We start from the raw sequence: 11688 nt of genomic DNA on the forward strand, positions 1-11688 counted from the left end.
TGTAAAAGACATACAACAAGGCCGCACACACTTGGAGAATTATTATTGTGTATTACAAGAATAGATCAGAGTAGAGGGCAGTCGTGTGTGCAGGCGTGCATGCGCGTGCATTGTTTGGGTGGATCTGGATGCGTCGGGTCCAGGATGAACTCCCTGGCTCGTTTGCCAGGCAGATAAACACAAAAACAAATTCAGCCCAAACAGCTTTTAATTCTGTCTGCAGAGCGGCTTCATCCATTATTTGTCCAGCAGCTGGACGGCCGCAGCCCCTCAGCCTGCGTGCAGGAGAGGGATGGAAGGAAGGACTTTGTCTGCAATGCAAATATGCAAATCAACCTCCCAGAGTTTGGCATGCTTTGCCCATAATTGGCCTGGCCGGCCGGATACGTTTGTTAAAAATCCGTTCTCACTCTCTCCTAGCCATCAGAGAACACATTAGGTGGGCGGAGCCTAACAGATGGCGTGGCGCTGCGACACCTGGGCATACGAGTTTTACAGAAAGTCCTTTTTTCCACAGCCCGAAAAACAGCTCACCTCATGTGTGCCAGGTCCTTCTGTCGCTGCATCTGTGTGGAGGGACAGATCAGGAAACATGCTCACCAAGCAGTTAAAGGTGGAATACAGTTACAGGGCAACGCTAAGGACACACCTGTACCCCCTAGTGTAGTGTGATGAACGCGGTGACGATGTACCCTAATCCCAAACGTTTTGGACCTCCCCCGATTCCCCCGATGCCCACGTTGGCCCACATTCGGCGTCTGGTCTTGTTATCGGACCGACTCTGTGGCCCCGCGGTCGGCCACGGAGGTCGAAGGGTGTGCTGTCCGCGGTCACCAACTCAGCAGACCCCGAACGCAGGGCTGGGGGGCGTCCGGCTTCCCCATGACGGTGCTGATCCCTCCTCCGTTTCCGCAGAGGACGCTGCCCCTCAGACTGATCTCCTGTGTGCTTCTCGTCTTCTCCCAGGTGTGGTGGAAGTGTACCGCGTCACAAGACGCGTGGAGCTGGGCATCAAGGCCACCGCCGTGTGCTCTGAGAAGCTGCAGCAGCTGGTGAAGGACATCAGCCGGGTGTGGAACAACCTGATGGGGTTCATGTCCCTGGCCAGTCTTGCGGTGAGAGGCTTCGGGTGAATGGATGAATGGATGAATGGATGAATGCACACGTGTTGGCCGGGCAGATTCCGCCACCTCGGAGGCCGAATCTGTTAGCTCACACGGGATGTAAAGGATCTAGAAACAGACGGCCAGTAGAGTCGTGATCTAACCGTTAGGCCCAAATCAGTGATCAGTCGATCGGCATGCGGTGGCGGCCTGACACCGGCCTGACACCGGCCGGACACCGGCGCTCCAATCAGGGGGGGCAAAGCCTCTGGATTCATTTGTCCAGCTCTTCCACGTCTTCAGCTAGAGAGCGGCGGGAGGGACAACACACACCATGCAGAGGATAGAAGCCTCCCGGGTGTTGCGGAGGGGCTCCCTTGCGTTCCCTCGCCGGAAATTCCTCTTCATTGAATCCATCATGGATGAACCGCGAGCGGCTGGCAGCCACTTAGGAGGAGCCGGGAATGCGAGCCGGAATGTCGGGCTCCAAGGACGACCCGACCGTTCGAGCTGCGACACCCGTGTGACAAACTAAAATCAGTCCTCCAGGCGGCAACGCTGTTTGTTCTGATTCCTCCAAAGTGAAGTCAGGCAGCGAACAAAGGCATCAACAGATGTTACTTGCCGCCATCGTAGGACTAGAAGCCCTGCCGCCGGCAGAAGCCGCATCTGAAATGCCAACCTCTGTGTTTTTCAGCCCGATGAAAGTTCCCTGGACTTCTCGTCCTGCGTCCTGAGGCACGGCATCAAGAGCGCCAAGGAGCTGGCCTGCGGCGTGTGCCTGCTCAACGTGGACGCCCGCAGCAAGGTTTGCACCTTCCAGCCCGTCCGTCTGTCCATGACCGCGGTCTCGCCCGGAGCAGACCACCACTGACCTGTTTGTCTTCTTGCAGAGCAAGGGAGAAAGTGCTTTTGGACGCCTGTTTAAACGAGTACGAGACCTCAAACTGTCGGTCGAACCTTATTCCACTTCTGCCCCCCCAGCGAGCCCACTAGGGGGCCAAAGTGACCGCCTTCTCCCTTGGCCACACTGGCCGTGGACGCTTAGGAACCATACACCGGTGTCAGAATTTAGAAAGCTGGATCGGGTTCCCGCCAGACACTTTAACCCTCAGAATATCACTAATATATAGTTATTTTAAGTGTCCGTTGACAAATAAGAACTGACGTGCGGCCCCGGACCAGTGAGAGGCCTCGCAGAGGTCAGAGGTCAGGAGCGTTGGAGGGGCGTTACATTCCCGGCGCGTCGGCGGGAGTTATGGCCGAAAGGGCCGTTTGAGGTGAGCGCTCTCCTCATCGGGCCGGTCAGGGGAAGGAGCTTCCTCACGGCGGTCCTCTGGGCTCTTTGCCGAGCAGTCCATTCGACACTCTCCTGGTATGTGCCGTCAGATTCCACACTCCAAGCCACGAGCCGCCTGAGCTGCCAGAGCTGCGAGCTTCATGCCGTGCCTTGTATGTTTCTCTGCAGAAACAGAGGTGAGGTGAACCCGGCTTCCGTCTGCGGAGCGTTGCTCTCACAGTAGCTGCTCAAAGCCGGTCGGAGCTTCAGCGTGAGTCCGTCTGGAACATGGTAGATTCAAATTTGACTAAAATTCCGGGCAGCGCTCCCTCCTGGTTTATCTACTGAAGGAGGAGCGGGAAAGGGAACGGCTAAAGCGCAACATACACCCGTGAGACGTGAGCCCGAGGGGAGAATGGTCACTTTGGCGCCCGGGCTCGCTCTTCTCCACTCTGGGATTGGCTCTTCAAGGTCAACATGCTTGTTTCTTTCCCGGAGACGGGGTTCATTCTGTCGTCTCCTCCGCCTCACCTGGTCACTGTCAGCTGACGGTCCCGGCTGCCAGCTGGGACCCTGCCGCCCTGGGCTGATGTCTGACAGCGGACCTCTGCTGGCTGAGAAGGTCCCTGGCCTGGACCGGTGACGGGCCTCAGGCGGCGTGGTCTCAAGCGCTGGACGGAGGCGTTGATTGTTGCTCGGCCAGTGGCAGATGAACGGTCCAGGGCAGATACAGCTGGAGGCATCTCGTTTGCAGCAGATGTGGCTTCCACATTTGTCACAAGCAGGGAGAGCAGCCGATAATAGACCCGCACACACACACACACACACACACGCTCACATCACTTCTCGCTGGTGTGCACACAGCCAGTGGAGAAAACGGATGCAGTTTTATTTTGTCTGCGCGCCACGAGCTAGCATGAGATTAATAACCCATCTTTTAATTACATATTTGGCAGAGCCACAGTGGTGAGAATGCATAATAGCCAAGTGAAGAATAGCATCCCTGGGAGTATAATGGAGTGAAAGAGCGGCTCCGGCTCCGGCAGGCCCCGCCGATTGTTGCATTGTCCCTCAGTGAAGAGCTATTAATTTGTTTTTCAGGCAAAAGTACAGAGGGTGGAGATGATGCTCCATCACGCCGTTTGAGAGAAAAGGAACGAATCCTCGATAGCGAGCGAGCAAAGCGGGTCCTCGTTAACCGTCGCATGTTGACGGTTCCCGTGATTTTTCAGCACGCTAGTCACATTCAGCCAGGTAACGCCGCGGTCACGCCCTCGCCCTGTCACTCGTGGACCCACATTTAGCGAGACGGCCCTGCCTCCTCTCTTCTCCGCACCGGCTGTCCGGCAGGGACGGGAAACAGGTAGCAAATTCCTGGGACCTCCGGTTGTGCCTCAGACAGCAGACGTTATCACAAGTATTAATAGAGCCGGGTGGTGGTGGTGCTGGTGGTGCTGGTGGTGCTGGTTATGGTGCTGGTGGTGGTGCTTCAACTGGTCTGCTGAATGATCTGCGCTGATCCGGGCCATCACGAGGAGAAGCAGCAGGAAGGATTTCATTTGGCTCTCCGGTTCCTGACAGTGCTCCGACGGGAACTGCCGACAGTCCCGTCTGCAAAATCCTAACATCATTATTCACCTCCGCCCAGCGTTTCGGCCGCTGACGCCGCTGCCGGCCCGTCACAGGCGTATCAGAGCCGGCCGGGAGCCCAGGGATCCGACAGCCAGAAAAGCCCGATGGCAGCAAATGGCAGGAATAACGAAAGGACACCGTTTTCTAGAAAACGAGACATTATATTTTCCCCCCGTTCTTTACAGACATTTCTCTGCAGCTCTGAAAGCGTGGCTGTCGAGATCGGCTGACCTCTGACCTCCCCTGGAGGGAGTCGGGGAGCTCCTCACCACACCTGGAGAGCAGCAGGTCTTTCTGGGAGAAGGTCTGGAGGATCCTTGGCGGGAATCTCAAGGATTCCTTCCTAGGGTTTACAGAAACACATGCGGGAAGATCTCGCCTGGTGAAACCGTGCACACACACACCGTGCACACACACGCTGTGCACAGACATCATGCGCACACTGGTGATTGCAGGGCTGTGCTTGAACATCCTGGCCGTTCTTCTGCTTGTAGGCCCTGACTAAAGACAGTGGGAGGAGGTTGTGGGTAATTATTCCTCATTCGTTAAGAAGTTAATATTTTATTTTTTGTGAATATTTGGAGCATCAGTGTGACGTTAGAGAGGCCCTGTGGTACCGGGTGGGACGCTTGATCTTCTCTCGCTGCCGTCCTGTCGAGTCGGCATCCGTCTGCACTTCCCTGATAGAACCCTGCCTCGCTGATGAACGGGCAGAACATGGAAGGCTGCACTGTGGAAGGGACGCATCAGTGTGTGTGTGTGTGTGTGTGTGTGTGTGTGTGTGTGTGTGTGTGTGTGTGTGTGTGTGTGTGTGTGTGTGTGTGTGTGTGTGTGTGTGTGTGTGTGTGTGTGTGTGTGTGTGTGTGTGTACGTGTGTGTGTGTACGTGTGTGTGTGTGTGTGTGTGTACGTGTGTGTACGTGTGTGTACGTGTGTGTACGTGTGTGTGTACACACCGGAGCGACCTCCCTGCCCTCATCCTGCTCCTACAGCAGCTGCTTGAGCAGGCAGGAGATGTTCCAGGCGAGTGGAGGTCCAGGCTCTGAGAGCAGGTGTCATGAGGAAGCTGCAGGTCCAGGTGGAGAACGCTGCGTTTGGTGGCTCTTCTTGCTGGGATGTCTGCGTTCATCTGCCCCTCCTCCTGCGCGGGAGGCTATGATTCAGCGCACATGACTCACTCGTCTCTCCGGCTTCAGCTCCAGTTTGTCACACGGGAAGGAAACTCGTAAACGCACGGCACCCCTTGCACACGCGTGTCCGGAGGCGGCCACGGTGTCACGCGACAGTCCGGCGGGAACGCTCGGACGCTGAACGCTCCGACGCTGAACGCACAGCGCCGTGACAGCAGAGGGCCTGTCAGCCTCGGTCTTATTGACTGAAAGGATGTGAGCGGTCAGCCGGTCGGGTCCGTAGCCCTGCACGCTCTCTGCTCCGGTGGAGACTTTTTGGGGACTAGATTCAGAGGATGGATTTCACAGCAACATTTTGTCTCTGCAGGTGTCTTCTCATGTGTCTCGAAGCTCCTGCTATGGTGACACCGTTATTTGGTCGACTCGTGTTTCCCTGTAGTTCTTCCAGGGGTCTTTGGATCGCTCCCTCTCAGCGGGCCCCAAGAATCAGTTGTCAGGGTTTCGAATGAGCAAAGGTGAAGGTGAATCCAGAATCAGAGTCTGCCGGTGCTTCCAGGAATGTGATGGTCTCCTCCAGGAGATGGAGCGGGATGGAGGCCACATGTTCATGCCTGTTTCACCTTGCATGGGAGTCACATGTGACAGCGGTGCTTTCAACATCCGCCCCGCTCCAGCTTTCACAGCTGCCCACATGAACAAACCCTGCTTCCTGTGTGTGTGTGTGTGTGTGTGTGTGTGCGTGTGTGTGTGCGTGCGTGCGTGCATCACAGCATCATGCCCGCAGGGTCTGTCCTGGGACGAGGTGGCCGGTCGTGTCTGTGATTCTGGTGTTTCTTCTCTGACAGGCCTTCAACTCGGAGACGGACAACTTCAAGCTCCTGTACGGGGGCCACCAGTACCACGCCAGCTGCGCCAATTTCTGGATCAACTGCGTGGAGCCCAAACCCCCGGGCCTGATCCTGCCAGACCTGCTCTGAGCCGCGACCGGCGCAGCTGCTGGTTTCTTGTATCCCGGCACCCATGTTTGGGACAGAGCTCTGGGAGAACCTCCAGGTCAGCTTCTCCAGGGGTTCCAGCTGTCACTAATACCACTTTTATTTATTTTCGCTGCAGAAACAAACGTCAACGTGGTGATTTAGTAAATAGTCACGGACGCTTGCGGGCCGACCTGCTGCTGCACCCCGGCTATCGCTCCGCTCTGGGTTGGGAAGATTAAACTGGAGGCTTTCCCTTTTAATCTTTTCTTTCTGACAAACTCTGCGCCCGACCCAACTTCCGAAGGCGGATTTATTTAACTTTTAATGAACTTTCAATGTCTTTGCACCGCCGAGGGGGACCTCGGCCCCGCGGGGTCTTTCAACCCTGTGTCTTATAAGCTTTTGGGAGGGAAACAAATGATGTGATGTGAGGATTTGAAGACAAACGTTTAATATTGTGTTCGGTGTGGATCGAGTCCCGCTGACGGCCGCTGAAGACTCTGTATTTTCTTGTGCGGTGCTTTGTCCCGGTGGTGGCCTGTCAGGGGAATGTGATGTAAATACATGCGCGTGCACAGATTATTTGTAGTGTCAGAAATATATTGATCAGACTTGAAATGATGAATCCCCGTCATCCATCCATCCATTCATGTCAGCAGGCCTCGGTGACGCGGCCTTGAAGAATGTACAACGCTGTAAAAGATGATTTATAGCCATTCTCACGGTTTCCTAGCGACATGCTAAGCTAAGCGAGCCACCAGTGGGATAGGAGTGATATAGTTTGATATAGTTTAACTCTGTAATGTCGATCGCGAGCGGGTGTTTCGTTGGTCCGTTCTTTCCTGTCCTTGAATAATGTAGCTTCTCTCTCCCGCCTCGTCTCCATCGCTCGCTGTTCAAATCAAATAAATTGACCATTGAAAACCCGGCGGTCGGCCTCGGCCGACGGAGGAGGACGGACGTCTCATCACGGCCCCGCGCCGGCCTTGATCTGCCGTTCGTCTCCTGCCGAAGATGAGGTCCTCTCACGGTGAGCTCCGGGCTTCCACGGAGATACAAGCGCTCCTCAGCTTGGTCCACAGAGTCATCGGGAGAGAGATCTGGGTGGCGGCGCGGCGTGGACGTCGAGCGATCGTCTTTGGAAGCCGACGTTCCCGGTTGGATCCCCGGCTCCTCCCGGTGGGTCCAAGAGTTGTCGAGCAGCACGGCGAAGCCCCGGCCGCCCCCTGGCAGCTGCTCAAGGCTCAGCCAGGATGGCGTCATTGCAGAGCATTTCTCCACAGGGATCAAGAGAGGATTAATGATTATTATTATTACGAACAAAAATAAAACTGGTCAAAGTACACGGTCCTGCCTCTGAATTCGGAGCATGGTGTCCAGCGAGGCCTGGAGGCTTTCTGGTCCTGAAGGCCCTTTCCCATCCCCAGACTCCTTCAGATAAATCACCTTCCAGTCGGACGGCGATGTTCAGAGTCTCCGCGTAACATTTATTCACCATCTGGTGGGCTGGCGTTCACCTGCTGGCTGTCTAATCTCCAGAGTAGCTGCGTCAGACTGACGGGGAATGACAAAGATGGGCGTCTGCCCACCAGTGCCTCCCTTTCCAACCTTCCCAAAGGCTCCCGGGCTCCGCTGGAGCGAAGCGCTGGTCAGGCGAGGGTCCCGCTGGGCGTCCCGTGTCCCGGGCTGCACCCGCAGGAGCGCGGCGGGGGGGAGGAGCTCGCCGTTCCTTCAGACGGGTCTCGTCTCCGGGCGTCCGAGCCCAAACGGGCGACGGCCGACATCCCAGGACAAAACGGCTGCAGAACGAACGTGAGGCGCCTCCGGACGAGAAGAGCCGCTTCTCCCACATCCACGGCCGCCCGTCCTTTGCAGGTCTTTGCTGCCGACCAGACGTTTGCTTCTGCCCTTTCCCTCCTTTGGAAGCCGGCGCTCCAGGTTTCTCCGAGAGCGGGAATGCGGACGAGCGGCGCTGGCGAGTGAAACGTGCGCGGCCGGGGCACAGACGGTGTGCAGGACAAACGTCGACCCGCACTCGCCACACTAAATGGGTGGATGCACACTTCCGTGCGCTGATCCCTGGCTGGACGAGCTCCGTAAGTGTTCCGCCCGGACCTCCCCGCAGGCCGAGTGCGAGATGGCGTTTTCACCGCTCCTGGCGTCCCGTGGATTGCAGGGAAGGAAACTCCTCTGAGGCAAGGAAATAGTTTGTAAGTTTTAATACTCGACCCGAGAGAGAAACACGACAGTTATGGAACGGGGCCATGCTTTCAGGGGTGCGTTTGCTCACCGCGTACCTGAGCCGTCCCTCCGAGGGCCCGGATCTACTTTTACAAGCCACGCTAAAGAGGAGAGCAACACCGAAGGGGGGGTCGGCCCGTTTCCGTCTGGCCTCGCAACCACGGGACGCCTCGGCCCGTCGGGCCTGGACACGTTTCCCCGTTAACCCGGGCGAGGGCGGACACAAGCAGATGTTCCCGCGGGCCCCTTTTTTCAAAATGCCAATTGATAAGCACTACAGTAACACGTCGGGGTCACACGACGGGCCGGCGGACGCCGAGCCGCACGGGGACGCCCCGAAAGTTTTACGAACGTCATCTTTGACATGTCCACCTCAGAAAGCCAGGTATCTTTGTGCCACGCCGGTCGGCTCACATCACAACACGCGGTCGTCTATAGATATATTTTCTGTACACTGATCTGAAATGCTACCGTAGACTGAGAGCATGCCAGCGCCTCTCACACAGAAGAACCGGAGAACCACAAAACCACCACAGACATCATGACAGGAAGAGGACTTGAGTCACGTCGGGCGCGAGAGCTCCTCTGAGCGGCGGCGAGGGACGGCTCCGTCGCCCGACGGGCGGTCCTGCCGGACGCGCGCCTCGCCGAGGCGCCGCTGACCTCCGAAGACCCTCTCGCCCCGCGGCCCCCCGTCCCCCCGCGGGCCCCCTCACAGGCCCCAGTAGGGAGCCGGGCCCCTGCGGTCCCTCTCGTAAACGTCGGGTACGACCCCGTAGGGCGTCTGCACCATCTTCACAGAGTTCCTGCCGAACAGCTTCCTCTCGTACTCGATGAGCTGCCGCCAGAAGCCGCCGTTGGGCCGGATGACGGGCCGGCGGGCCTTGACCCAGGCGTGGGCCTCGGCCAGAGACACGCGGTGGTACTTCATGAGGTAGGCCAGGCACAGCGAGGCGGAGCGGCTCACCCCCGCCGCGCAGTGCACCAACACCGCGCCGCGCTTTCGCCCCACGCTGTGGATCTTGTCGGCCACGCTGTCGAAGTACAGGGAGATGGGGGAGTGGGGCATGTCGGCCAGCGGGACCTTCACGTACTCCATGTGCGGCCAGTTGAAGTTGGGGAGCTCGATGGTGGCGTTGACCACGCAGGTGATGCCTTTGGACAGGAGCAGGCTGCGGTTGGAGGCCACGTTCCCCCTGCCGAGGAACAAGCCGGGCGTGATCTGCGCGATGCCCCCCAGCAGGCCGCCGTGCTCCGGCAGCAGCCGGGGAACGGCGGCGGGGACCATGGAGCCGCGACGGTGGTGCTGCTGCTGGTGCAAGAAGCTCTGGCTGCGGGAACCCATCGCAGAAGCCGGGCGAGAGTTAGGCTTTCTGGAAAAAGGCGGAGATCTTCAAGAGCAGAGTGTCACAGGGGGGGGGAGGAGGGCCTGAAACACAACACATTCTCTCAGTGCAAAGGAAGCCTGTCAGCGCACTCACACTCACACTCACACTCACACTCACACTCACACACACACACTCACACACGTCTGCAGACAAACAGCTGCAGACGCTCTACAAAACAGTAGATGCCATTCATGCGTAGGTTTCGTTGCTACGGCAACCAAACGACCACCGAAAAAGAATCAACAGAGGGACGATGAGAAGGCGCCGGGGCGAACCGTCCCCGTCCGTGTGCGGCAGCCCGGCCGGAACCTCGACCGACTCCACAAGGACGGGAGGGCGTCGGCCAGAGGCGGGCGGGAGGAGGAGCGGCTCTGCCGGCCAAAGCAAAGACCGGTGAGCCGTTCAGCGGCCGGACCTCCGCCGAGGCGGCCCCCCCTGCGAGGCCTCCTCGAGGCTCCACCCGTCCCGGCTCCGCGGCGCCTCTGCCCTCCCGGGGTCAACGGGAAAGCGGCCCGTCGGTCGGGCTGTCGGTCGGGAGGCGGGCTTGGGCCACGGGTCCACCTGCGGTTCTGACAGCGGGAGAAGAACGTCTCCCTGCGGCGGGAACCCGGTGTCTGAGCTCTGACCCCGCAGGACGGACGCTCTGCGGGCGGCGGCTGAGCGGCTCGGCCTTCGGAGCCCAGAGAACCGTGGGAGCCTCGGGGGGCCTCGTCCGGTCCGTGGCGGCGGCGGTGGACGTGGAGCTCCGTCGGACCGCAGGAGAGCCGACCGCTCCTCCGCATCTGCGAGCTCCGCAGGACACCCGGCCCCTGCGCGGCGACGCGTAGCCGGGAGGGCGGATGTGCGGGAGAAGCGGATGTGCGGTAGGACGGATGTGCGGGAGAAGCGGATGTGCGGGAGAAGCGGATGTGCGGGAGAACGGACGTGCGGGCGCCCGCCGGATCCTGAAGTTTGATCGCCTACGACGAAGCCACGCACGAGGTGTCGCGCGCTGCGCACGCGCCGCTCGTCCCCGCGGCCACCAAGTTGGCCAGCGAAGATATCGGCGATCGATATGATCGATTAGAACATTTAAATACACACTGTGGCGGACGATGTCTCCCCCGTCCGCCCCGAGTCCCTTATAAATGACATTTTATATCCGCCCCGAGCAGAATCCGACTCCACCTCCGTCTGCGCCACGTTTACCTGGCGGTGTCTGGTGCTCGTCCGACAGCCTCCATCTGACGGGGCTCCGCTGACGCTCCTCAACGCCCGGGTCCTGCGCCGCTCCGACCGGCCGGGGAGCGGGGAACGAGCCGGGCGGCCGGCAGCATGATGCGGGGGAGAGGCGGGCGGAGAGCCGTCGAGCCTCCGCCGGTCCGCGGAGCAGAGGCGGCGTGCCGAGCTATGAGGGGTGATCCGTGCCCGCAGGGCGGCGCGCTGAGGTATGAGGGGTGATCCGTGCCCGCAGGGGCGGTGCCAGCAGCACCGGGGCGGGGGTGGACGCAGCAGAGTAAATGTTTAACACCCTGTTGAGAGGAACATAACCTTGTTACAAAAAAAAAGAAATAAACCAGCAAACCCCCACCAACAGGAAGCCCCCGCAGACCACTCATCGCTGTCTTTTGAAATTCAACAAGATGCACGTTCTCCAAACGGCTGTGAAAAATTGTCATGGACAGCGAAAGAAACGGGCTGAAGGGAAACACGGTCGTCTCCGTGTCAGAATCAGAGACACCGAGCTGCAGACGACGACATTCTGAGCGGACCGAAACCCGGAGGTTCTTCGGATGCCGACCTCTTCAAGAGCGGGCTGTGAATTGTATTTCCTTCTGAGACAGGACAGCTTTGGTTCTTCTGTTCTTCAGGAAGAACGTCAACCCTGGCTCAATGAAGCCATCCAAGGCCATTTGTAATGATCCATGAATTCGACAATTATCTGAACAGAAAATTGTGT

General features: G+C 58.5%; 2 protein-coding genes across 6 annotated transcripts in view; one reads left to right on the top strand and one right to left on the bottom strand.

The window, feature by feature from the left end:
• synrg (synergin, gamma) overlaps positions 1–6738 on the top strand; it is a 29898-nt gene extending 23160 nt beyond the window's left edge. For 3 of the 5 annotated variants that reach the window (XM_086164456.1, XM_086164458.1, XM_086164459.1), the window contains 4 exons: positions 967–1115; positions 1801–1911; positions 1997–2035; positions 5989–6738. In XM_086164456.1, coding sequence (XP_086020582.1) covers positions 967–1115; positions 1801–1911; positions 1997–2035; positions 5989–6120 — 431 coding nt within the window. In that variant the 3' untranslated portion in view covers positions 6121–6738. The remainder of the gene's footprint in view (positions 1–966; positions 1116–1800; positions 1912–1996; positions 2036–5988) is intronic. The other 2 variants (XM_086164457.1, XM_086164460.1) reach the window with 1 other exon arrangement.
• A 1586-nt stretch (positions 6739–8324) lies between these two features.
• dusp14 (dual specificity phosphatase 14) lies at positions 8325–11114 on the bottom strand. Its single transcript, XM_086164462.1, has 2 exons — positions 10938–11114; positions 8325–9790 (listed from the first exon to the last, which is right to left on the bottom strand). Exon 2 carries the CDS (start codon positions 9704–9706, stop codon positions 9074–9076), a length of 633 nt encoding a protein of 210 aa, XP_086020588.1. The 5' UTR covers positions 9707–9790; positions 10938–11114; the 3' UTR covers positions 8325–9073.
• Between the last annotated feature and the right edge of the window lie 574 nt (positions 11115–11688).

Source organism: Fistularia commersonii, chromosome 18 (genome assembly GCF_037954325.1).
Source record: "Fistularia commersonii isolate RoL2024-O1a breed Wild chromosome 18, RoL_Fcom_v1.0, whole genome shotgun sequence".
Taxonomy (NCBI): Eukaryota; Metazoa; Chordata; class Actinopteri; order Syngnathiformes; family Fistulariidae; genus Fistularia; species Fistularia commersonii.